At 25.8% G+C, this 27,813-nt stretch overlaps 1 protein-coding gene across 1 annotated transcript; it reads left to right on the top strand.

The window, feature by feature from the left end:
- The first annotated feature begins 172 nt into the window (after positions 1–172).
- On the top strand, positions 173–27,813 carry LOC113370948. Its single transcript, XM_026611616.1, has 9 exons — positions 173–585; positions 18,391–18,414; positions 20,678–20,848; positions 20,943–21,070; positions 23,106–23,232; positions 23,603–23,712; positions 25,177–25,371; positions 27,188–27,254; positions 27,331–27,813. Exons 1-9 carry the CDS (start codon positions 173–175, stop codon positions 27,443–27,445), a joined length of 1,350 nt encoding a protein of 449 aa, XP_026467401.1. The 3' UTR covers positions 27,446–27,813.

The following is a 27,813-nucleotide window of genomic DNA, read 5'->3' as shown; positions in this document are numbered from 1 at the left end:
TAAGGCACAAAAGAAGAATTATGAAGTACAAAAGGATCTGCAAGATCTCACGAAATTCTAACAGATTATGATGACAGTGAATATGTAGATCTGTCAGAAAACGAGGTTCATCATGAAGATTTGCTGGAAGTGTTAAAACATCTAGTACAATTGGAAATTGAATCCAAGAGCCATGCTGAAAAAGTACAATAACAAAAAGTCTAGTCAAAATAGTAAGAGTAAACTACTTAAATCGAAAGTGGTAGAATATGACGACTACGATCCCATGACCATGCAAAGTGATATGCCAAGTAGAAACGACTTGGATTCTGGGGAAGCCGATGGTCAAGCCAATAATGGCAATTTAAATCCAAGCATTTTGGAAAAGTTTAATCTCACAAGAGAAGATTTACTTGCTCTGTCCACTAAAATGCAGAACAATGGTAAATCTGGATCGAATGGAAGACTGGATTTTACTACAAATGGACGTGCTGAAACTGAAGGGACACAACAAGATGCATCAATTACTATGTCGCCACAACCACTTCGAGAAGTTTTTAATTTGACAGTCAATGGGGATGGCAAAGTTCAGTACGATCGAAATCTGTAAGTAAACTTTTCCTTATAAACTATGTTTGTTTTGACTACAAAATGTATATTACCGCGTTTCTATAATTATATATATGTTATTATTTCGGCGCAAGGTTATGGATATTCTTGTACATCCTGCGATAGATAGAGCTATAGCAGTTCATACATAATCCAAAATCTATTTTTGGTACCACTTGTTGAAATTTAAATGGATCGGCTAATTTGCAATTAAGTTTATAAGCACTTTATATAAATACTTAGCGATATTTACTAATCGTAATAGACCAATTGAGACTTACTTATTTTTTAAATATTGTGGGCATTTATGGGATTGGAGATTGTAAAAAAATTAAATTAAGTAGAATTTAATTCAAAGTTGTAGTCTTATGAAATTATTTAAATTCTCAGTTGGTCAATGGATATTTTTTTATATTCATGTATATAGGATTCAATAAAATCTCGTACAATGACAATTTCTCTGGATTTTATCATATTTTTATTCAATTCAATTTACCAATTATTATATTTTTTTAACTTAAATCAAACAATTATGAATTTAATCCAAATATGATTTTAATCCAAATATGAAGTGAAAATATATTAAATGCTAACACTGACTTCCTAGATTAATTTTCAAATAAACAATGTAACGACGTTCTTATGATGCAATTGATTTAATTTGTTTCATTTTATGATTATATTTATATTACCTAATTCTTCAAACTCATTTCTAAAAAAATTTCGGTATACCGATTTTTAAAGTAATATTTCAAATACATTAGGCAATGGTTAAGGGTAGTTAGCATATTATTTATATGTTTTTGACAAAAACTGTTTTTTTATAAAATAATAAAATTATAATTGCAATGGATTTTTGAAAGAAGTTATTAACAAATACAAAAACAAAATCTTGATTAAATCTTAATTATTCGAAAGTGCATGAAAGCGTTCTTTGATAGTACCTGTAAATTTCTGATTTTAGCAAAATTTATTATTAAACAAATGAATTTTTATCAAGTTTGAAACACATCATTATCACTCATACCAGGGTGGTTTCTCATCATTTAATAAAATTTATAAGGATTAATAAATTAATGTTAATCCGAGCTTGAATATATACATATAAAACTGTGTATATTTTATGTGTACAAAAGACCACACGTTACATGAACTCATTATAATACAATATGTTACTAGACAGAATTTGAAAGTATATCATGCATAGATCTGATTCGTTTTGAATCAGTAAATCATAAAGTTCCATTCTCTTAAATTATAAACCAAGCCGACTAACCATGAACCCACATTTTTACAGACTTTGTCATTAAATGCAAACCAGGAATGCTTGTTACATAGACATTTTTCTGTCTGGTGACACATTCTAATAGTTTTTATTATATCTTGAAGTAATATCTTAGATTTACGAGCGAAGTTAATAAAAGCTACGAGGTGAATGCACATTCTATAACTTTACAGCTTTCAAACTTTTTGAAATAAAAGCTCCCGTAGTATGATATTGTATGAATTGAATAATTTGGAAAATGATTTATGGGGTTATTATATAGTAATTGACGTGGTAAAAATAAACTTTAAAAAACAAATAAAAATTTAGTCAAGATTGATAGTCTATAAACAATCTTATGTAATGCGATATCGATACTATTATAGACAAAAAAATATTCAGATTGCTTTAATTTTATAACTATTTGCTTCAATTTCAATTCAATTCGTTTTTTTGCTTTTGAAGAAATTTTCTCAAAATGATGCTCTGATTTTTATATAAAAATAATATTTTTTAATTAAGTATTAATTTAACATAATAATCATATTAATAATGATAATAGTATTATTACTAGTACAGAAAAAATATTTTAAAAAAATATTCTTATTTTTAATGAAGAATTTTTAATAAGATGCTTTATTTATATATATATTTTTCTGTAAATTTACTTGAATCACCGCAGTATTTTTTAATGGCGCTAATTTTTTAACCTTTTCTGTAGGCATTTAATTGAACGTTTGAGATTTATATTTTTATCTTATATTTATTTTCTAAATAAATAGATTTATTTTCAATTTTATACATTTTGATTTTATATATGTTGTCGCTTCACATTTTTCAATTAAATTTAAATTATGCAATAACACACTTGAAATCTTTGTTTTAAATTGATTAAATATGTTAGTTTCATAATATTATTGGATCATTTAGTCTACATTATGATGTAGAGTATGTATAGAAATTCATAACAGTTTATAATAAATAAAGAATAATTTCTTTATTATAAATCAAAAAATTTGCTTGCAATTTGCTACATTCCTTAACAACATTAAATATTTTTTATTCAGTTTAAGAAAAATAAATATTATTTATCAATATTACTTGAAAATCTATAATATTTTTCTTTTGTCGTTAGTTTTTTGGTTGTAAGCTCTGTAGTCTGTAGTCTACGTGATCTTAATATAATTTTTAAATCTCCATTATTTAAATGTTTTGCAATATGCATTGTTATTTTAAAGTTAGATTCAAAATTGGATTGCATATGGGTGGGGTAAAATGCACCAACTGAATCTCTACCCAGATTAAGGTGTAAACAATAATTAATAGTTAATGAAAAAGTAAATTAAGTTAAAAAAATAAATCTCACAAGATATTAGTTATATAAATAGTTTTTCCAACTCTGCTGATGAATTTTTTAACCAGATCAAGGTTATATACAATTTTTATGTAATCTCTATGAAAAATGTACCCATTAAACTTATATTTTGCAAGGGAGGAATAATTCAGATATTATTTCGAGAAATCCTTTTAAAATTTAAAATAAAACATTGAACCCCTTTACCTCTTGGCTGTCCGATTGTACCCCGCAAGGTGACAAATTTTCAAAAATAGCAAAAAACACATTTCTACAATGATGAAATTGTTGGGAGCTTTACTGAACATAGTCTGACAGTAGTTTGATTGATATGTGCTTTTGTTGTGATATACTGTTTTTCTTATTTTTACGATGTAATTGCTCAAAGTCAAATGGACCTTTGTGCCCCGCCCCACTACATGTATATATATATATATATATATATATATAATATTACCATATTTTTTCCTCTTTTGAGTTCTATCTATAAAAATATTTTTATCATACTACTGGAATATCCGTGCTAGATCTCCATCCATACCGAAGCCATCCAAAGATCATTAACATCTAGACAAGTCGGATATCTTTAATGTGCTATTCCAATTATTTTTTTAATGAATTTCACGCTCTGAGATTTGTTTGACAACCGGTCATTACAACAAGAGTTGAGTGCATACGATAAGAACTCTCAGGTGTACAAAAACCCGACGTGTACGTAAACTAGGATGTTCTTTCAACTGGCTCTTAAGGAAAGAGTCACTTCGCGTTTGCTAATAGACCGACAGCCTATGTATAATTTAGGGATATAATTATGAACCAATATTTAAATTACATATTTTATATATTTAGCCAATAATTCGCAGTAGTAAACTCTCAAACATAAGGCCTATTTTTTTTTTCAACAATTTTTTTTGCCGGATAATGGCAACACAATATTCAAAAATTTACTGCTTATAAAACGTTAATCAAATAAATTAAATAAAATCCACGAATTTCTAACCAATAACAATCAAGTTTCAGCATAAAAAGTACATCTGTAAGCATTTTTGATTCCAAATATATTATAATTGCTGTTGTAGTTTACTGAATATTGATGAGTTTAGAGTTATATTCGACGACTGTTAACTGAGTATTCTCTTATGATCTTCTATTATCTGTGAATTTAGATATACTGGATTTTTTCATATATTGATGTTTCTTATCCAAAAATAAAAAACAATTTGTTTTTTTTGAAGATGTTTAATAACGACGTTTCGGAACTAGATACGTTTCAGCATCATGTTATCTGTTAAAGACAATGTTTTTTAAAACTATTGACTAACATTATTAATGATGGTTATTACAGATTATTTAAAAAATTATAAAGGAATGGATTATGCACCAGTGCAAAGAGTAAAGAAAAGTAACCAGAAAAAGGTTTTATATAAAATTGAGAAGCAAAAATCATTTACCTGCAATAATTTATAAATCCATGGATACATATATACAATCAATTTATATATATATATATATATATTATATATATATATATATATACATAAATAAACCTATTTCCATGTTTCCATTAGTATCTCAAGTTTTTTTTTTTGGAGTTATACTGGAGTAAACCCTTTGGCCTTCTCATAAATTTTTTGAGCTTTTGATAAAACATAACACTTCTAGGTTATTTAATTAGTACTAATAAAAAAATGTTGAAATTATTATTGGTACTATAATTAGGTAATATTTGTAAAAAACAAAAAATGCTGAATTTTTTAATTTTCGACCAGACTTTGAACGAACTTTACATTTTTTTTTATTAATTTCCAGGTTCACAGTAAACTTTGTTCAATGTACAATTGTTTGCTACAACAATATCCATTTTCCTTTTTATTAGTTGAGATTTTCAATCATTTCAATAAATATCAATTGTATCCTTCAGCTACAAGAATTGAAACAATTTTCGCAAAAAATCATATCGCTCTCCACCGATTACACCAGGTCATTCATTCTGCAGCCATTTTATAAAATTTACCAAGATACACAAAAAATGTGAATATAAACTTAATAAAATATCAATTGTACACTTCAGCTTCAAGAACTGTAACAATTTCTGCAAAAAATCATATCGCTCATCCACCTATTATTCCAGGTCAACCATCCTGCCTGCCATTTAATAAAATTTATCAAGATTCACAAAAAATGTGAATATAAACTTCAATAAAATATCAATTGTACACTTCAGCTTCAAGAATTGTAACAATTTGCAAAAAATCATATCACTCATCCACCTATTACACCAAGTCATTCATTCTGCTGCCATTTAATAAATTTTCCAAGTCAATGAAATATCAATTGTACTCTTCAGCTTCTAGAATTGTAACAATATTCGCAAAAAATCATATTGCTCATCAACCTCCCGACTGCTATTTAAAAGAATTCACCAAAATTCAAGAGAAAAATGAGAATCTAAACTTTCTGGTGGGAAATCACTACAATTAATTAGATATTAAGGGTACTGTAAATTATGAATATTCCATCACCATACGATATGTGAATAAAACCACTATTTAGTTTACGATATATTCACTCTACAACCTTCTTCTCTCATTACTTTTGCTAGTATCTCAGTTATTATAAGTTACAGGTATCCCTACATTTATACCCTCTATCCTGAAGAATCCCGGATTCAATATAAAACCCTGGTCAAATCTTGATCACTTGCATATAACTAATGTTTGCTGCAACAAATTTCACTATTTTATTTTCTTATTTTTATCAGTTTTTCAGTTACATTTTAATTGAGCCCTTCGACCTAAAGAGTACAATCAATAACCGTGCATGATATTTTCTTGTACAAACAAATCTTGTTTAATTATTATAATATCACTAAAAATATTGTCTTTTAAAATTTAAATATATATCTCGGAAACCTAAGTGAAATCGGAATAAGATAAGACTTTGTTATTAACGAAAAGATGCCTGCAGTTCTTTGGCGAATATTTAAGTAAAAAAATTGCTAAAAAAATGTCGTCGCCGTTGGGCCCTCCGTCTAAAATGCATATGCACACGCAGTGTTATTATAATTCAAAACACGCACGGGATAAGCGCAATTGCGTGCATATACACATTCTTGCTCATAACATGTAAATAACCAAGTACTACTATATTTTCAAAGTCTAGACGGTATAACTGTATTCATTGTGTAAGCCAACAACACCTCGTTTTATAATTGGAAGTGTTTATAAGATTTTATATCAGGATAAGGTTTTATTATCTTAGCGGTTAAAGTGAATGTGCTGAGAGAATTCGGTTTTAAAACCTAATTAAAAAATAAACACATCCCACTAAGAGATTCTTAAAACTCGCCCGGTTCGTAAAATTGTCGAGATCGAGATTCTAAATTTTATGTTAACAGACATATAAAAATTCTATTGTACATTTCTCATTTGTTGTCCTTTGATTTGAAACTCAATAAGTGCTTCAAAATTTTGTAATTTTTATATGAGGGGACTATGTTTTCATTGAACAACTTCCAAATACTACTTTTAGTAGTATCTATAGTAGAACTGAGCTACATATTTTCTCTATAAAATGATATCATGCATTTATATATTCTACTAATTTTAATTTTTTTATAGTAGGTGATAATATCACTAAAATCGGAATTTTAACATTAAATTAATCATGATCATTCATATTTTTATGAAAATTATACAGATCACATAATTTACACGTGAATGTATTAATTATCAAGTTTTATCTCTTGCAAAATAATTTCTACAAATAAAATATTTTAGGTTTAAGGCAATTTTTATAATTGTATAATCAGTTATATTTACTATTGTTCTACAATTTTCACAAGAGAACACTATTTTTTATAGGTAATAAATTCACTATTTCAAATTTGAACTAAAAATACTATTTGACTACAAATACTATTTTAGCCACATTTTTATTTTGACTATTCTTAAGAGATCAGAGTGAATATAAAAATCCTATATTAATATATAATCTCTTCAATTAAAATATTACATACTTGCAATGAAATTTAAGTAATTATAATTAGATACAATTACTATTGTTCTACAATTAGAACTAGAAAAAAAATTATAGTTACTAAGACGACTATTTTAAATTTAGTGTATCTGGAATACTACTTTAGTCACATTTTGACTATTTTTAAGGGGTCAGTTACGAGTCAATTAGACCCTTACATCTTATAAATTTTTATTTAATTTTTAAGGCATTATAAAACAATAAAAATATAGGTATATACATTTATCAAAGTCAATATCTTATGTTTGCTGTATTAGAAATATTAATCCAGTCACATTAAAGTTTTGATTAATTGACCTTTAATTGATTTAATTGACCCTTACGCTTAGTATAGTTTTGTTTACTAATCAGTATAATCATGTCAAAAATATATGTTTTATTTATTTTTCATATAAATTAATGATCTTACATTCTATCAGATTGACTAATATGTTGACATATTTGTTCAGTTGATTGCGGCAATTATTTACAGTTAAGATTTAAAAATATAATTACTGAGTCTAAAAAAAATGACAGGAAACTATTAATTTTTTAAATTAACAGTTTTTTAGTTTTAACAAGTGATAAAATTAACAAGTTTTTTACATTCACAAATATTTATTTGACATTTTAAACTCTAATTCAGTAAATAAATATTGGAAAAACACTGGGTACATCAAGTTATTACACATTGATCTTTAGAAAAATGATAAACTGTAACATATAATTTTTTATAGTATTAAAACAACTGTCATCAAAACAAACTAATTTATTTAATGTACGGTCAAGTTCAACTCATCCGTTAGGCATATTTAAAATCTGATGTAATCAACAAAAAAAAAATCAATAAATTTATTTAAATACCCAAATATAAAGCGGGTTTTTTAAATTAACTTTGAGATAACGGGAATTGTATATAAATAAATAAAATAAATGCGTAGAAATCTGTTAAATGATATACTTTGAGCTTTGTATGCTTTTAGCTATTGACCCTTTCAATATGTTATCATCTAGAAAAGAACAAACATATTTTTATAATTGTATAATAATGGATCTTTTTAGTTATCGCTATTAGTTCAATAAATATGGTAATTCAATATTTATAAAGTGTCTGCACATTTGACCCAGAAAATTAATAAATATTATTTATTATTTGATAATGCATATTATATAATAAACCAGACATAGCTAATATTTGAACAGACGCATCTGAATATACATGTTTTGAAAATATATTTCTGCAGAAGGTTTACTGAACTTAATTATGCGGTATAAAATTATATACGGAAACAGTCAGTTTTATTCTATTTTTAAATAGAGTTATGAAATGGATTTCTAGGATATTCTTATTACAAATATTTTAGAAATTGCAATATATCAATATGATATTCTGAATCACTGCAACAAAATGTCCTGGTGATAATTTTTTGATTTATGAATTCAGACTCAATTGATTTAAAAAAAAAAACGATTAAGATTTTACATTCACTTAAGCAGTGTATTGTTTCATTTGTACTATTTCTAATAAAATTATTATAATGTTTTCTATGTTCTTGAAATTACATTAAATATACTAAAATTATTATTTTATGTAATTTTTTTTTGTTAATTTCTGGAGCATTAATAGTACTAAAATTTTATTTTTTTAAATGTAAAAATATAAGGTATCACAGAACTCAACGTCAAGCTCAATAAAAAAATCATCACAAGTATCAAAAGTAGTTTGAAAATTATGAGCTATTACAGGCATTCTAAAGTTTTAAGGAAAATGTGACAATATTTTGCACATTGTGCCCAAATTGTATTTTTTTATTCATTTTAGCTTTGAATCCGTAATGTCATTTCTAGGATCGTAGTGAAAAATGACTGAAGTGAATAAAATGAAACATATTTACTCCAAGTTTTCAAGAATTAATTTTAATTGTTGAACTATAAATTCGAAATTTTGAATATTGTCAACTTTGAGAGGCGTTTCATTAAAAAATGCACCCAAGTGTGTTTGCTAGTTTTATCAAAAAAGTTGGCGCATTTAATCAGGATTGTTAAATGATAGCACTAGATAGTTTTATAATAAAAAATCGAGTAAAACAATAAAAATCTAAAAATAACATTATTGTTCTAGTGCAATTCAATATTTATTCACAATCAGTTCAAATGTTTTTCGCACCACCAAAAAATCGTGTTATTATTAGGTTTAATTTTTTTACTATATTTTTTTATGAAAATATCATGTATTCTACCATTTTACAATTCTGATTAAATGCACTAACTTTTGATGAAGCATGTCAACACATTTATTGCATTTTTAAAGGTCTCTCAAAGTTGTCAATTTTTTTAAATGTTAAATTCATGGTTTAATGAAATAAATACACTAAATTCATAGAATCACGGAGCAATTGTGTTATCATTTTTAACTGGGTTTCAGATAATATTATTTACGATTATTTATTCAATAATAATAAAATTTAACCATTTAAAGGTTGCATTTGCAAGCTCGTAATTTTCATACTACGTGAGATAATTTTTTGTTAATTTTTTTTATATACAATAAGAAATGTCTTGTTACTGCATTGATTAAAAAATGCTCTATAATAATGTGAATATAAGTATGAATTTATAATTACTACTAGCTGTACCCGTTCAAGCATTTCCGTGTATCACTTTTAATTAAAAAAATTGCACAAAAATGCATATTTTTATATAAAGTGAAAAATAAATTAATAAATATCTTCCTTAATGCGACTAAATTTCCTAATTAATGAAAAGGCAAAATAATATTCAAGATTATGATAAACTATTTCCAAATAGATAAAAATTGATTAAAAACGGGATAAATTTCAAATAGATTATTTAGAAAATCATTGTTTTTCACATGGGCAGTTTTACGTTGCCTGTTCACGAGTTGGAAAACCATCCGCTTTGTTTGTGTTAACGTCAGACCAAAAAACAAAAAATATGGTTTACCAAAGAGCACCTCAATGAAACGGATAATTTGCGGATTCACTTTTATTTACTTAGGGAAGTTTAACTAAAAAATACTTAATTTTTGTAATCGAAATAAATTCATTACTGTTGTGTAATAAAATCAAATTTTTCCTTTTCAAATATAAAACAAACAAAAAATGTCTTCATCTTTCTCACGAAACCATCTGGTGGCGAAACGGAGTTCGTCGGGTTTGCTAGTAATAATATAAAAATGTCATGACATATTGTTTTATTATCATCTGACGCCTAAGCTATTTCGATTACGACACACTCCCCAAGAAAAATCTTTGGGGAGGCTAACCCCTACCACTTGGTTTCAATGAAAGTATGCAAAATCCTGGCCGGGGATACATCTAAGAGTTTACTAAATTTCCACATTTTTGTTATGCATAACAATTACACACTCACACTGGCATGTATCCATTTTTATGTATAAAGATAATTAAAACAGGATAATTAAAAAAAAAAATTAAAATAAAAATTTATATTTTTAATTTAGAAACTCTATAATAAATATGTATATACATTTAGACAAAATCGACGAACGATAAATACTTTTTATCTAATTCGCACTAAATATTTTTTCTAATGTCTTTTATTATTCAGTACCGTCCGTCCGAAGAAGTTATCCCGTATTTAAAAATCCTCTCAGTCTCTCGTCCCCCTTACCCGTCGATCGTGTTTCTTATTTCGCCTCTCGAAGCCGCGTTCCTTAAGGGCAACGCCGATGATACCGTATTTATAAACAAAGTCTGGTGCGATGTCTAGAGCATCGGCGTTGGGTTCGCGGCCAACGTGCGAACAGAACTATCAGATGACGTGTCTGCGTACCTTATCAAGATTACTCTCTGTAACGAGAGAAGAATTTGCCTTTCAAGAAGCAACTCTTATTAGATCATCTTCCGTGAAGCGAACGTAAAACGTAACAGATATAAAGGAATTTCAAATAGTGACGCTCGAGTTTATGATGCTTTTGTAAACAGATTCTAGTTTGTTTTTTTAATAGTTCACGAGAATTATGTCTAATGGACATAAGTCTTGTTGTTTTTGTTTTTGATGACGCCTGGATTAAAAAATGCTCTATAATAATCTGAATATAAGTATAAATTTAAAAAAATTAAAATAGGTCAATATTTGAGTTTATAGTTACTACTAGCTGTATCGGTTAACGCGTTGTAGTGTATTACTTTGAATTAAAAATTTTGCACAAAAATGCGTATTTTTACATAAGGTGAAAAATAGATTAATAAATACCTTCCTCTTACTTCAATTAAATTTTCTAATTAATGAAAGGCAAAACTAGTTAGTATTGGTATTTAGCCTTGAGGCAAGTTACCTCATTTCCCGATATATGTGAATAATCGACTTAATCAATAAAAAATAAATTAATTTATGAGTGGATTTATCAAACATAATTGAAAACGAACGAACACGTTAACTCGGAGTATTTTCAAAAGGCAACTTTTCAAAAATCAACAATTATTTGGTTGTTACCAACAATGGTTTGGTATGTTTATTAAGACCAAGTACTAAATTGTTATACCAAATAAATAGTCTATTTTTAATTTTAGTTAACGTCAAAGAAACTACTCATTTTCTCAAACTTTGATGAATTTTTAAAATTAAACTACTTGTCGTAAGGCCGTAATATTACAGTAAGTTCTATAAGACCATGATATATATATCACTAAAAAAATCCATAAAAATCGGCTTAAATTTTTCTTTCAACAGTTAATTACAAGAAAACGGCTCGGTCGATTTTCACCTAAATGGCTTGATACGTCACATATGTATGCTGTATGCTTGGATTGTGCATTGTTCAAATTAAATTCAAACTTTTAGTTTACACAACATTATGACTCTTGTTTGCTACTACTAAAATTCATCTTATAAGAATTCATCTTATAAGATGAATTTTATTAGTAGCAGGCAAGGGTCATAATTTTGTGTGAATTAAATTTTTTTGTGTAAACCACTGTTACTTTACTAAAATATATTTGGTTACTTCTATATAACGACAGTAGTAATAATATCCTTATATTTACTAAATGTCCTAACGGCCAGTAGTAAATGTTGTTTTGAAATTAAAACATGTAGTGCATGGCATGGTGCCTTAAGGCAAATTGCAGGAACTTCCCGTATTGTTATGAAAGAACAACTAAAGATTTTTTTTGAGATTTTTTTTTATCATTTTCGAAAATTTTGAACACATTTGAAATCCTTTATTATTAAAAATAGCTTTTTTAAAATACTAATGTTTTATCGACTCTTCAAATTTTTTGAGAACTAAACTATTAGGTTTTTTTCTGAAAATTTAGAAAATTTTCTCATTTTCCTAAAGTTTTGATACCTGTGCATATCGGTGGATTGTAATATCAAAATATCTGATTTTCTACCACCAAACGTCATTTTTTAAAACATTTTTTCTGTATCTCTAAAACTGCTGGACTTGACTTTGCAAAAACTTAAGCAATTCTTCATTATGTATCCATACTTATAAACTATATACACACATACACACATCCATTTTTTCTAAAGTATGCCAAAATGTTCAGAAAACTGTGAAACGTAAAGATATGCAAAAATTTTCATTTTTGATTCTTGAACCATTACTATACAGAAAGTTGAAAAAATTAATTTATATGAAAATTGAAAAGTAAATGATTTGTATTATAAAGTGTAAAGTAATTGCATTGATCATAATGAAAAATTTTAACCTTGCAATGAATTTAAATTCCAATAGGTAATCACAGTTATATTTAGATTTGATAAAAAATGTTCTGAAAATATTACAAATATTGATGTTTTACAATGTTTTTGTTAACATATTTTATCTATAATAAGAATAATTCATAAGAGATATTTCTGCTCCTAACTATTTTTTCAACGATGTTTCATTTCCATAATGCTTAATTTTTTTTAAACATTTCAATTTACGTAAATGTGATGCTTCATAAAATTTTGGTGAACAGATTCTCTTATGCTATTATTAAGAATTCATAAGAGTTACATCTGTTACTAATTGATTTTTGGACTTAAATTTTTATAATGCTTAGAATTTATTTAAACATTTTAATAATTTACGTAAATGTGACGCAAGTCTTGTCTAATTAATAAATTATTTATTATGGTTCCATAGTTATAAAAAGTATTCAAAATATAGAGTTGTTATTATAGAGCTATTTTTATATATTCAAATATATCATTTACACAAATAGCATGAATATTATCAATCCCAAATGAATATCTAAAATCACGCGTCTGCATACTGAATTGATGAAAAATAAATAAATACGAACAAAAACAAATATTTTCTATTGTTTCAATAACAATTAGTTATCGTCTTTTAATATATAAATTGTTGCAAAATTTGGAGCTTGTAATATATACACATATTGGATATCAAATTTTATACGAGTATACCTATTGAAACTTTCTACATTTCAGTAAACTGTTATTTTCAGGAATTGAATTGAAATTTGAATGTTTAATTGTTTTTACACAGAATAATTAAGCTCTATTTATTCGATACTTTTGTTATGATGACAATAAATGATTTCGATTTTCATTTCATATTAATTAAATCATTCAATACAATTATTCAAAAAAGCACAAAAGTTCTACATTTTAATCTGGGATAAAATTATAATATGAAGTATAAAAAGTTACCATTAACTGCAAAAATGCAATAATGATACGATACGATACGAATGATATAATTTTATCCTTTAACCCTTTCCACTCGGATGCCGTGGCTCCGGCGGCAAAATAAGTATTAACACTGCAATTTGCGAGTGGAAAGGGTTAAATGATATAATCAGCGTTAAAAGCTATATTTGTTATCTTCAAAATAAAGATGTTTCAAATGCCTATTGGCAATTTTCTTTTAACAATTATATGTTTTGGTAATATGGAAAAGTATAATTTTCTCATATTGCTGATTGATATGATTTGTTGTCGTATAAATTCATAAATAGTTAATTTTCATTTCTCATAAAGAAAGTATTATTATGATCGTGTCTGATCCAGCAAATAAAGCAATATGATTATTATTATTATATGATTATATCATTCCATATAATAGTCTAGCCGTCTGTTAATCTGAGAATATATGCGTCCCAAGCATTTCCTACGATACTACAATGCCGCTTAATTAGACTTAGGCGTTCTCAACATGTGAGGGAACAAATAAATAATCAAATCATGCTGAAAATCAATTATTTCAATACTCCCCAAAAAATAAATATACCAATTAAATCATTTTAATTATGGCACTTCATTTATACAATATGAGCTACATTACTCAACATGTGAAAAATATAAATTTTATGGGTGCATTTTTTACAGAGATACCACTTTATATATCCATTATCTGGTATTTTGTCAGAAATCTTAATTACAAGAGTTGGAATAACTATTAATTCAATGGAATTGTTTTTTTTGTCTTAATTTACTTTAATATTTACTATTTTCTATGACTTACATATTTGCCAGGGCAAAGATTCAATTAAATTAAAAACATGTATTTATGATTAATATCTAATTATCAATTATTTTAAATAAATTAGAAAATGTAATGATACTGAATATGGTAAAAAATTCTAATTAAAATATTTGATCCAAATTAATATTTTCATAAAAAACTTTTTTTTTTTAAATTGATTACTAAATCAGTTAATATTGTATGCAAAAATACTTATAATATAGGTTGAATGTACGACAATTAGTTTTATAAGGTTAATATTGGGAATAAATTCAGATAGATTTTTCTATAAAATGTCGCACCTTAATGTTTGAGAACCATTGTCGTGGTCCATCCGAATTCGGCAATAAGAATGATCAGACGCCACGTGCTGCAGATGAACAATGCTTGCAGACGGTTGCCTTGGCAACCGGAAGCGTTGCAGCCAGACAATGATCATTTTATTATTATAATTAAATCAATCGCGATTCCTGATCTCGTCAAATAAAACTTCCTTTATGGCATCTGTCTCTTGCGTTAATTTTAATATTGTTCAGTTCATTTGGTTATTTATAGGTTTCAGAAAAACTAAAAAAATAAAAGGATAATAATCGATCGATCACGGCGGTAAAATGGAAATTAGGTCGATGCAGATGCAGAATATAATCTTCCATGAATTTGCATAGTGCAGAAAAAGTGTCGCGAATTTGATTGTAATATGAATAATTATGTTAATTTTTACTATATAATATTCTTCCATATAACACACTTATTAATCACATCATAAATATGCTGCAAATCAGATTTTTCGAATATTTATGTTGATTTTATGAATATATGCAAATGATAATAGGTAGACATGAAAATGATTCAGTTTAAAAAAAAATACTTTATATGTTTTATTTTTCACTATACTTAATAGAGTGATTTAATCAAGAATTTAATAATCAGTCAATCAGTTTACGTTCATTTTATAAATATATGCAAGTGATAATAGGTAGACATAAAAATGACTTAGTTAAAAAAAAATATTCATTTATTTTATTTTTCACCATACTTTATGCAATATTATAGTGCTTTATATTAAATATTTATTAATGAGTCAATCAATTTGTGTTCTTTTTACGAATTTATGCAAATGATAATATCTAGACACAAAAATGAGTCAATTGACAAAAATATTTTATTTGTTTTATTTTTCAGCATATTTTTGCTATATTATAATGATTGACGTCATGAATTAATTAAATACTTCTTAGAAAATCTTACATACTAAAAAAATATTTTTGATTAGCAGTCCAGAGAAATTAATAAAATAATTATATAAAATTTCTTATCTTTGTGCAAATATGCCTTTGAATGATTGAATGATTGATTTGATCGAAATACGCAAATTCAATTTTAACACATTTTGCTCAATCAATTTATTGATGAGAAATCGATTTCTCGATAGATAGTTAATGATTTAAGCTGTTCATGAATATATTCTAAATATATTCAAAACACATTACTCAATAAGTCCATAAGAGCTTATTGAGTTTGCTTAATTTAATAAAATTTAATCAATAATTAAAAATTGATTTGCTTGATATTTTATAATATTTTGCAATGACCAGTCACAATATATCCTATCACTATTAAATTAATAATTATATATCCTACCATTAAATTAATAATTAGTTACAATATATCCTACGGACTTATTGAGTGTCGTGTTAAGTTGGAAATTTTATAATATTACTAAATAAGCAAAATAAAAAATCATAGTCTTAACATTTTGCATAATGTTATATTTTTTAACACAAAGTTTATTTTTCAAAACAGCGAGTCTGCAAAACCTTTGACTTCTACAGTTACTGAAAGCTCATACAAAAGAATATACGTGAGCTTTCAATAGGTATTATTACTTTTACATCATGAACACATTTATGATTCGTTCACAGTCAATTTCATCAAATTATCAAGACTTCACTACATTCAAAATTTAAATAATCCAAATTTGCAAATAGATACTCAGGCGCCTATTTTTTAGACAAATTAAATCCGGTTTAAACTGAAATCCGACTAGACATGGAAATAATTTAAACTCGTTTAATGACGTTTTAATAGACGTATTGTGATTGTGACGTATTGTGATATAACTTTTTTATTGATAGATTCAAAATAAAAATATTTAAATTTTAGGATCGATCGTAAAAAATATTAATTAAATTATTGGATACTTAATTTAAATGTGCAAAATCATCAAGGTGCTTTCACAGACGCCAGCCAGATTTTATTAGGCTATAAATATTACATCATATGCGTGTGAACTAAATATAAATCCGGTTTAATTTATAATCTGTATGAAGATTTGTTTATTTGCGTTATACATATATAAATATTAACATATATATATATATATATATATATAAATGAATTTAATTATAATTACTCTTCTAATGACAACTTTATTGGAGGCAAAATATTTTTTATAAAGTATTGGTAATCAAAATATTATTGAAACAGCTGCAGTATTTAATTATACTTACTGATATCTTGGTATTAACAATTCTAAAAAATTTATTTTGTGTTGATAAAACTATTCAGAATATCACTTATAATTAGTTATAAATAAACCAAAATGTTTTCAAATTTTAGAGCAAGTATTTTTTTTTCAAAATGACACACAGGTTAAATTAATACGCAAATAAATAATAATCATAGGCAAAAAATGGTTGTGGGTTGACAATCAAAATTAAAGAAATTATGGCATCTTTTTTAGTTTTGATTTAATTTATTAGTTAAATGCTATTTTTTAAATAAGCGTGGTTTTATTTGCAGATTGATGACACACATCAACAGTCGAAATTTATAATTGAAAATTTTTCTTTATTTTTTCATTTTTAATTTGATTTTTTAGTTCATCTGTTATATTAGGATACAAAATTGTGAGGTTTTTTATTTCTATTATTATTGTTTTTTTATGAAATTTCTTACATATGTTGATTGCCGAAACGTATGGATTTCATATAAATTTCTATAATATCTCATACCATTTTTATCGCTGTAATGCCCGACATTCAAACTCAAATAATATATATTATATTAACATCAAATTCAAGACTGTTAAAAAATGTGTATATATATATATATATATATATATATATATATATATATAACTATTTAAGCGCCAAAATTATTACAGGCAGATTTTACGATTCTGTATAGACTATCAATAAAATTAGCACTAATTTATTCGGATAAAAAAGTCTGTTTTCAATGATTATATTTTGATTTCATTTTTAATATAGATGTTATATAACTCGTGCTGCCATTTATACTAAATAAAAACTATATAATACTAAAATTTTGAAATGATTTTGTTCTTTATTGCTATTGGCAACAAAGAATAATGAGACTTTTAGAAAGTATGATAAATAAATTAAGAAGGAAGTGTATTGTTTTTTCTCCGAACATATTAAGTATATGCAGAATAATCTCAAAAATCTAAATTCTTATAAATATAAGTCAATTTTACTATTTTCACTTTTAGGAAAATTCGATTAAACAATAATAGTGTACTAAAAAGTAGGAAAAGATTACAATAAAATAATGCATGAAAAATTTTTATTTTCTATGGCTTCTCATTAATTTTCACTTGTATAAAATATATTTTAGTTGAATATAATACTATTATTCTTATAAAAATATATTTTTTTAATTTTTATCATCTATTAGGACTGAGGAGGAGTTGGCAGAAAGGTAAAAAAGCGCAGACGTAAAATTTGCAAATTTGTGTTTGATTTTTGTGCAATGCATTTTTCTTTTACATATAACTTTGTACAAAACAAAACTAATGCATCAGAATGCATGCTAACAATATTATTTATACTAGTCGTGTTAGTTATATAATATTATCGATAATTACAATAAATCGTCTAATTATGTTTACTGAATATTCCAAGCGACGGCGAGCAGTCTGCGACTTAATTAAACATTTTAGTTTATAAGTCTATGGAATGCTGCAAATGTTTTAAAATATTTATATCAATCGTAAACAAATATTTTTCTACAATCATTCGATTGATATGTAGTTCGATGTTATTATAATGTAATCTTGAATGCCAAACTTTTGTTTTCTTAATGTTTTAATTAATTGATCCTTTTATACTTATGCGTAGTTACTATTCTGCGCGTGCCCTCTCTGATATCTGAGATTACTACGTTGTAAGATTAATTTATTTGTAAATAGATTTGTGGTTATGGAATTATAGTAATTTTGTATATCGTAAATTAATATTATTTGTTTTAGTAAAAAATAATTTGAAAATGATTGATTGAATTAAAATTTTGTTTGCTTACAAAATTTGTTCCATCTTTTTGATACGGCATACATCATCACGTCACAGTTCATTTATATTATTATTTTTGTATTACTGTTATTATTTTATTTCATTTTAACTTTATTTCGTTTTATATTTTTTTTATCATTTCTTTTTTGGACATATTAATTTTGTAAATAAGACATTAAAGTCCTGATTAATAAATTAAAATTAATCATTCAGAAAAATAAAACTTTTTGATATGCGTTATATGCCAACTGCAAAATAATAATTTTGCATGATTTGTTATTTTGTGTGACATGTATAATAAATTATATTGTTTATATATTACATTTGAATTAATATTAATTTTGAGTTTATTCTGCGTGAAATGCTTAATATTTTATATAATTTATATATCAAATTTAATTTAAATACTAAAATAATCACTTACAAATCGTTAATGGCATGTGTGCATTTTAATGACTCCAATTGTTATATTTGATTTTTCGTTGTGTTAAACACAAATTATGTTTTTTTAATAAAATATTTAGGTTGAATAATTATACATTAATTAGAAATTTTTTTGGCAGATTTTTTTAGCCATAAATGGTTACTCAATAGATTTCCAATAAAAAGTAATTAAAATTTAATTCTATTTATATAGAAACGCTATCATTTTCATTTCATTTTTACTTAATTTCTAATTAAGTATACAAATTCTGCCATTTTTTTTAATATATTTTTTATCATGATTGAATTTTAATTTCGTGATAGTTGCATGTTTTAAGGATTTTTTATTAGGATGACACTATGTTTATTTTGCAATCAATATACACTACTTTTTCATTAGAAATTGTTTGAATTTACAAATAGTACAGTTAATATTCCAATAAAATCTAAGATTAACAATTCTAAAACCTTTCAATACATTTCGTTGAAAACATAATCACTCTTATTTCATTTTTACTAAATTTTCTATATGATATATAACTCATATCAATAAATCAACTAATGAACTTTTTGCAATAAAACTTTTCTTAAAATTGAATTTTAACTGCATACCAGTTCCAAGTATGTATTATTTTTAGCATCTTTTTTACTATTTTTATCATAAATATTATATCATAACTAGTTTTGCAAAATAAGTTAATTGAACTTCGAATATTCTAGAAGTTATTGAAATAACTTTATTGACATTTAAATTTTGAAGCACTTCACCTCTTGTTTATTTCCATAAAAATTCTATCAGTATTTTACATTTTCCATGAACCATTTTTCATTAAAATAATAAAGAAACTGTAAACATTTTTTGCATTATAATTTTTCGGCTGCATACTAGTTAGTAGTAAGTTCACTTACAACTTTTATGCTTGTTGAATTTTTTTTTTAAAATAAATATAATAAGCTGCATAATCCTGAACGATATAAAAAATGTGAACAAAATGTATTACACGAGTTTGCAATTAATAAAGTTGCTATAATGCATTTTTATATTGTTAAAAGTGTGTTAATTTAGTTTTTGTGAATTTATTATCAATATAGGATTTTGATCTTGTACTTAACCTAATTAACATTACTTACATGATTGCATTTGAAAATATTGTGTTGATTTTTTGCGCAGTTATAACATTGTGTTTTGTGCATTTAATTGAAATAAAAAAATTATGTATTTATTCATATTAAAAAAATCTTTTACCCAGGGCAAAGCAGTTGGCTTTACAACAAATAAAGAAATCGATGCTAACTTATTTCGTTCACTCCGGAACTCAATCCGGGACCAAGGTGGCCGATCAGACCCAACTGGAGCGAGAAAGACCGGCAAATTTAAACAGAAAACCCATTCAACAAAGACATATTTCCGAAGCTCACAGGTAAACTAGATAAATATAATAGACCATAATAGTTTCCTATAGTCATTGATTTTTATGAATGGTGTATTACAAATATGAATTCCTGTATTTTCAGAGTATTTTTATCTCATGCGCAACAAATGCAGGATCAACCATCCGATATGTCACTGTCGAGGAACAATGCAGACATTGATATGTTAAGCTCAACTTTTACCGAGAAAAACATTGCTTTTCATCCGAGATGTGAGTATGAAATGTTTTTATAACATTTTTTCAAGTACTAGTCATTATTAGTATATATATTTATATACAAAAATATAAAACAAAAATCAGATTTTTAGAGAATCTTGATTTATCATTTTCATCATTTTGTTTCGATATATGATTTATTGTCATTATCAGTTTATATAGACACATGGGATAATAAACATTATAAAATGCATTTTTAATAATTACTATTATTGATTTATTATTGATTTTAGTTGTAATAATTTTCAGAATTTTTTTAAGATATACACATTTTCTCTTCCTTATTTGATTTTATGCATTTTAGTTATATATCTATATCGAAAGAAATAAAATAAAATTGTCTCAAGATTTATTGTCTGAAATAGTACTCATTGTCAGTCAATTAATTTATGAGGCATAATATCACTTAATTTAAATGTAAGAAAAGAGCAAAAACTTTAAGGCTTTTTAAAAATGTTCATCGGACATTTCAAACAGATATTGAAAAATTTAAATAAATGCGTGATTATATATCCAACATACATTTATAATTTATCTAAATGATTGTTTTGTCATTTTAAATTTTAAGTACAAATTAGATATCTGTCTACAAAATATATGCGTATATTTTTTCAAAATTTTGATATATATTCCAAAATCTATTGATATAATCAAACTTCAAGCATTCATGACTAAATAAGTTTGATGAATAATGTATAAATTTTGGTTTCTGAAAAACGTTAAAGAAATAATTTATTTTTTTGAACTTTAACACGCTTTAAAATTGTATCAGTTATATCGTCAATTATTTTCATATATAAATTAAAATTTGGTTTGGTGTATTTTACTTTTTTTAGTACTTGTTTTTCCAACCGATACTTTGAGAACTTATATCTCATATATAAAATTCTTCTGTAATGATGTATGCAAATATGCTCCTCCTAAACGATTATTCGGATTTTGATAAGTTTTTCTGAAGTTTGTTAAGGTTTTTTTTTAGAATGTATGTGATTATAAAAATATAGTAATATTGAAGAAATAATGGAAAAAATTGCAAAAAACAACATATAATTTTTTGACATTGAAAACATTTTGATACACGAGAACTGTCATTTCTTATTTTACACATTATTTTTTTTAAACTTATGCATGCTGTATTTTGCTTTACTTTACTAAATTATTTAAATACAAAAGAATATTTCTACTTATTGAAAAAATTATTTAGAATTTTGTTTCACGTGACAAAAATTCATTTGTTTCAAGAACTCAGATTGAACAGCGCCATATGAACTAGATTTTACAAAATCATTTATCTTAGATTTTAACTAAAGTAGTAATGTTTATTGAATTATTAGTAAGAAAAATGTAATTTAAAAACTGTATTTGCCAAAAAGCAACTAATATTGGGTACGCGTTTATAAAAATTATAGACTAATACAAATTATATAAATTATTTATGCAATTATATTGGTTGGAAATAACAAAGGTGATATTGTTCTTTTACCGTAGATAATATATTTATTCTTTCTGAATTTCTTATACTTACCAAAAAACTGCATTTTTCAATACGTATATAGCTTATGCTAATAAATGGAACGACTTTAAATAAAATATTGAAAAGTAAAGGATATAATATTAAAAAAATTGAAACTTTAATAGACACGTGGGTAAAAGACAACGTCTGTCGGGTAATCTAGAATCTAAATAATATGACAATCAGATATCTCAAAAATTGGTATGATTTCTATATTTTATATTTTCCTAATTTCTGTTCTTATTGTGAGAATAGTCAGATTGCGACCCATGGTTTTAAGTTTATTATCAATTATTAACCTTATATTATAACAATCTTGTACCTGATAATCGTTAATTTTTATGATTTCATTCAAAAATGCATTAACATTGTGGAGTAATAAATCGCGACTCTCAATAATGAATTTCTTAGTTGATGTCTAAATTCAATTTTGACGCAAGTTCAGTACTTATTTTTGTCTGCAAATAAAAAACTTAATAATAAATACATTATATCATAATATTATTATTATTTTAGGCGAATTACCAAAAAACACAGATGCTGAATCTTGGAACGATAGCGATGCTCTAAATTTACTATTTAACGTCTCATCCAGCATAAGACCAGAGAAGCCCAATTTAACCTTAGAAACAGCAACACTTAGGTAAGAAACCAGCATCTTGTTAACATTTCTGGCGCAATTTCCACCCTCAGTCGTAATAATCTTACATATCCTTGTAATAGAAATCTCTTCCATGTGTTCTTGGCCCGCATTTAGCTCTGCAGTAATAATTTGGAGTACTGCCAACGTTTTCATATATATTTTGCAACAAAGTATAAATCCTTTTGAAGTTTTGTACGTAATATCAATTTGTGTAGGTAATTAAAGTATTGTACACTGTATTTTTGGGTATCATTACCCATTTGTTAAATGAATTGCACATTATTTGAAAATTTGCCAAAAGGAATTTGCGAATTATAGTGACTCAAATTATATTTAGTTCCTGTTATGTAATAACCAAATGCAATTTCAGGATATATATAATCTCTCCGGATTCTGCAAATTCAAAACATCGTTCCAGAAACGACGATCAAATCAGGATATCAGTGTCATGGTACACCAGGTCGCTGAAGAAACAAAGAGGTAAGATTGATTTTCACATTTTTGTTTTTTTTATATCATAGTCTTCGATGTAAGCTGTTTTCATTAAATTGATCAAATTTCTCGAATCATCGCTTTTTAATTTAAACGATTCTTGTAAAATGAATCCCGAAGATCGTAGATCGAGACATGGAATATGAGATTTAAGTAAGTTTCTCCCATAGGTACATTCTGCGCATTGATAAAATGCGTTTGTATTTATGTGAAGGTTCATTTTATACGACATTGAAATATAAAACGAAGTCTGAAGATATTTGAAACTTCTGATTACGCGCGGTTTTGTAATATTACTTGTAAACAGATTTTAGGTTCGTAATAGATGCACGTAATAAGTTATTGCATAAATTATGAAACGCATTGTTTAATAGATAGAACTAATAAATTTTTCGAAAAAGTTCATATTTTTGCCAGCAAATCCGATTTGGAAAACTAAAAAGTTCCACATAAAAATTCGAAAATGTATGTTTTTGAGTAATTAAACTAAAATTTGACCTTTCATCGTCAACTTTTTCTCAAAAACAACTGCGTCTATTTAAAAAAAAGTTCTGAGCCATATTTGATGGAATTTGATGTGGATTTGGCTAATTAGTAATTCGGATTTGGTTTTTTCCAAATTAGCAGAAATTTTCTAAAATTTGTCCAAAATTCTTGAGCAAGTTATGAAAATTTAAACACTTTCAAAAGGTCTGAATTGGGAGTCGGGCTCATTTGTTTATGATACAAATCGGCAGAGCAGTATCTTTGTAGTTAGTTGTCGAAAACTTTAGTGGTCTCGACGAACATCCTAAAAAATTATACGCCTACAATAATTATAAAAATCTTAAAAAGTTTGGAATGATGCATCTATTTAAAAAAATTCAAATTCATATTTGATGGACTTCTAAAAGGATTTGATTTTGCTGATTAGTTTTTTGCTTTTTTTACATAATTAGCAGATACGTGCAATAAACTTTGTCTAAAATTTTTGAATAAATTTTGAAAATTTATCAAACCAGATCAAAGGTCACAATTGGGCTGATGGGTTTCTGGTAAAGATCGACTGGGCTGTTTCTTTGTAACTAATTGTTGAGAAATTCTATAAATTTGTCCTGATGAATATTCTAAAATATTATAGACCTACAATTGTTATAAAAATTTGAACTGATGAGTCTACCAAATTACAAAATACCATTGTCACAATTGCTAATATTCAATTCTCATTTATTAGTTCGATTATTTATGCATCTGGAAGGTTTTTAAATTTGCCTTAAGTCTAAATGTCCATTACACTTAGTTTCTTCAAAAAGTTATAGATTCAATACATGTTAAACAGAATTAACTATCTTACGAGCAGTAAATAATAAGTGTTGATCAAAATGCGACGCAACATTCCAAGGGCGTTAGAGCTTAAAGTTTCCAGAATTTTCAACAGTTTTTATTAATAATATTTTCTCCTAATATTTTCAGTAAAAAGGAAGCTATCTGATTCAAAAATGGTGCATTCGTCTTTTACCGGTTGGATAGAATTAAATTTAAAAGGAGCGGTTTCTTCCTGGAAAACCACGGCGAGGAACCATGGAATTGCTATCACTGTTGAAGATCAAGAGGGCAATGCGCTAAGAGCAGACTCTTATATTCAAAAACACGATTGTGCAAATTTATGTAAGTACTGACTTCAAAACATATTTATTTACTTTATTTACTAACAAAAATTTCATTAAAATTTTCATATTTTTACACTCATTTGCAAAGCGTTAGGGGGTATTTTGGTCTAAAATTTATAAAGAAACGATTTTCTCCATTTTTGATATTTTAAAAAAATAACTAATCAGGATTATGTATATAAGATGATTTTTCTAAATTTAAATTATTTTCAGTGATGATCCTGTTTAGAGAAATTTTACGGGAGAGTTTGACCAAAAATTACGAAACATCACGTGGGGGAGGGAGGGGTCGTGTTATTATATTTTACGTGTATTTATTTTCACCTGAATTACAACAAAACAAACGTTTTCAAAAAGAATTGAAATATTTCAGGATTTTTTTTAAAAATACACGAGTAATTTTGAGTATCACCATGAGGGGGGAGTCCAAAATTTTTCAAAAAATCTTTAAACGCATTTTTCTCGTAACTGTTTTTTTATACGATGCCCATGATTTCTTAACTATTACAGAACCGATAAACTTGAAATTTTCAAAGAGTCTTTTATATATTTATTATACAATTTTTTAAAATATGTAATATAACTATCTACATATTTCGATTTTCACTTATTTTTAAAAGTTGAGAATATCACAAAAATTTGTAATGAAAATATTTTTCGACATTTTTAATATAGCGATAATATTCTAGATTAATTATTTCATATATTATTATTTTATTAGTTATCTTATTAATACGTTTTTATAAAGATAACATGAAAATTGAATTCTGACAAAAAAAATTGTCTTCAATACACCTTAAATTTGCCTTGATGTGTAAATTTTTCCTCAATACGTGATTATCTCATATCAAAATTACAAATCGAGAATATAGATCAAATTATATTCATTTACAGTTGTAAATTAATTAATTAATTATTAGTTATTTGTGTACTTCATTTATTATGAGATAATTGCGAAACTTATTTGCTTCTTAACCCGCTTTCTAATTTTTATTTGATTTGGGTAATCAAGAATTTTTTTCGGGTTATTTGGAGGGCTATAGTCATGGGTATAATCAAGTGTCAATTTTTTAAGATCTTTAAGCAATTAAGAGTTTTTGAGCTTATAATTAATTTTAGTCGTTTAAAGAAGCAAATATCGACGCTTTCAAAAAAATTATAATTTTATTTAAATTTATAATATATTACCAAATTTTAATGCTTCTAATTCCTTCACTTCAGCTAAAAAAATAATTATCAAATTTTCATTTGTTAGGTTTGATGTCAAATTTCTATTTACGAATGCTGTTTTGAATCAGAGAAATATGTTATACAAATATCTTTGGGGACAAAACAAAAATAGTTTTATTAACAACTAGTTGTTTAGAAGTAACTTTTATATAGTCTATAAATTTATGTTCAAGCTTACTGACGTACAACTAATGCTTTTAAATCATGCAAGTTTTTTAATTTAATATCTAAAATAAATTGTAGTAACTTCAGCGGTAGCGGAATTTTATATAAAAAATATTGAAAAGTTTTTCTTAATTTGTTAAAAGTAGATAAATTGATGTATTTTCTTACATGTATACTAGAACGTATGTTTAATATATAATTTGTAAAAATATATTTTTGATTAGTTTTGTAAATAATTATTATATTTTACAAGATCCCTTGTCAAGGGCATTTTATACCTATTGATGAATATACTTATAGCTGTATTGGTTATAGAATTAATTATTACTATAATATTCAAGATTTTGCACATAAGCTATTCATATCAAATAAGCAATTTGAAATTAGATTCTTTAATTATTATGATTAATAAATTTTAGATCCTCGTCCATTTCCCTGGCTGGTCCACAAGAAACTACCTTACGACGACACGGATATAAGTTACCGGTAATTAAAGTTTCAAACTTTAAACTTCACCACAACTGGAAATATTAATTAATATTAAATTCTAATTCAATTTTAGATTTCCTCGCCTCGATATTTTAACTCGAGAATTAGTCGACTACAACTATCAAGGTTTGCCAAGTTTGGTAGAAAACATCCACAATGCGCCAAGTGCGCACCAAGCTGGACTTTGAAATTAAATCAGATATAGAATGTTAATGGAAAGGATTGAAGATCTGTAAATAAATTTTATTTGTTACTGTTTACTTACTAAAATAAGTCTGAATGTTAATCTAGAGTGATTTTCGATGAATTGATTAGATTAGACAGCCCCAAATTTAACCTACGGGTTATCTATTTTCGGGTCATGAGTGTAAAGGATGAATGTCCTAGAATTATTTATGATAAGTTATCCTCTTAATTATTTAAGACCAGTGACTTTTGGCTTAAGTTAAAAGTATATGGAAATTTTTTGTTCAATTTTTATTTATTATTTATAATCATTCACCAAATTAATTTTAACTTAAGAAAAAATATTTATTATATAAGATAGAATTGTTTG

Source organism: Ctenocephalides felis, unplaced genomic scaffold (genome assembly GCF_003426905.1).
Source record: "Ctenocephalides felis isolate EL2017-DRISC unplaced genomic scaffold, ASM342690v1 CF-g0.4_SCAFFOLD_01492, whole genome shotgun sequence".
NCBI classification, from domain to species: domain Eukaryota; kingdom Metazoa; phylum Arthropoda; class Insecta; order Siphonaptera; family Pulicidae; genus Ctenocephalides; species Ctenocephalides felis.
Note: the sequence above shows the minus strand (reverse complement) of the source record. Positions and strands in the feature narration are given on the sequence as shown.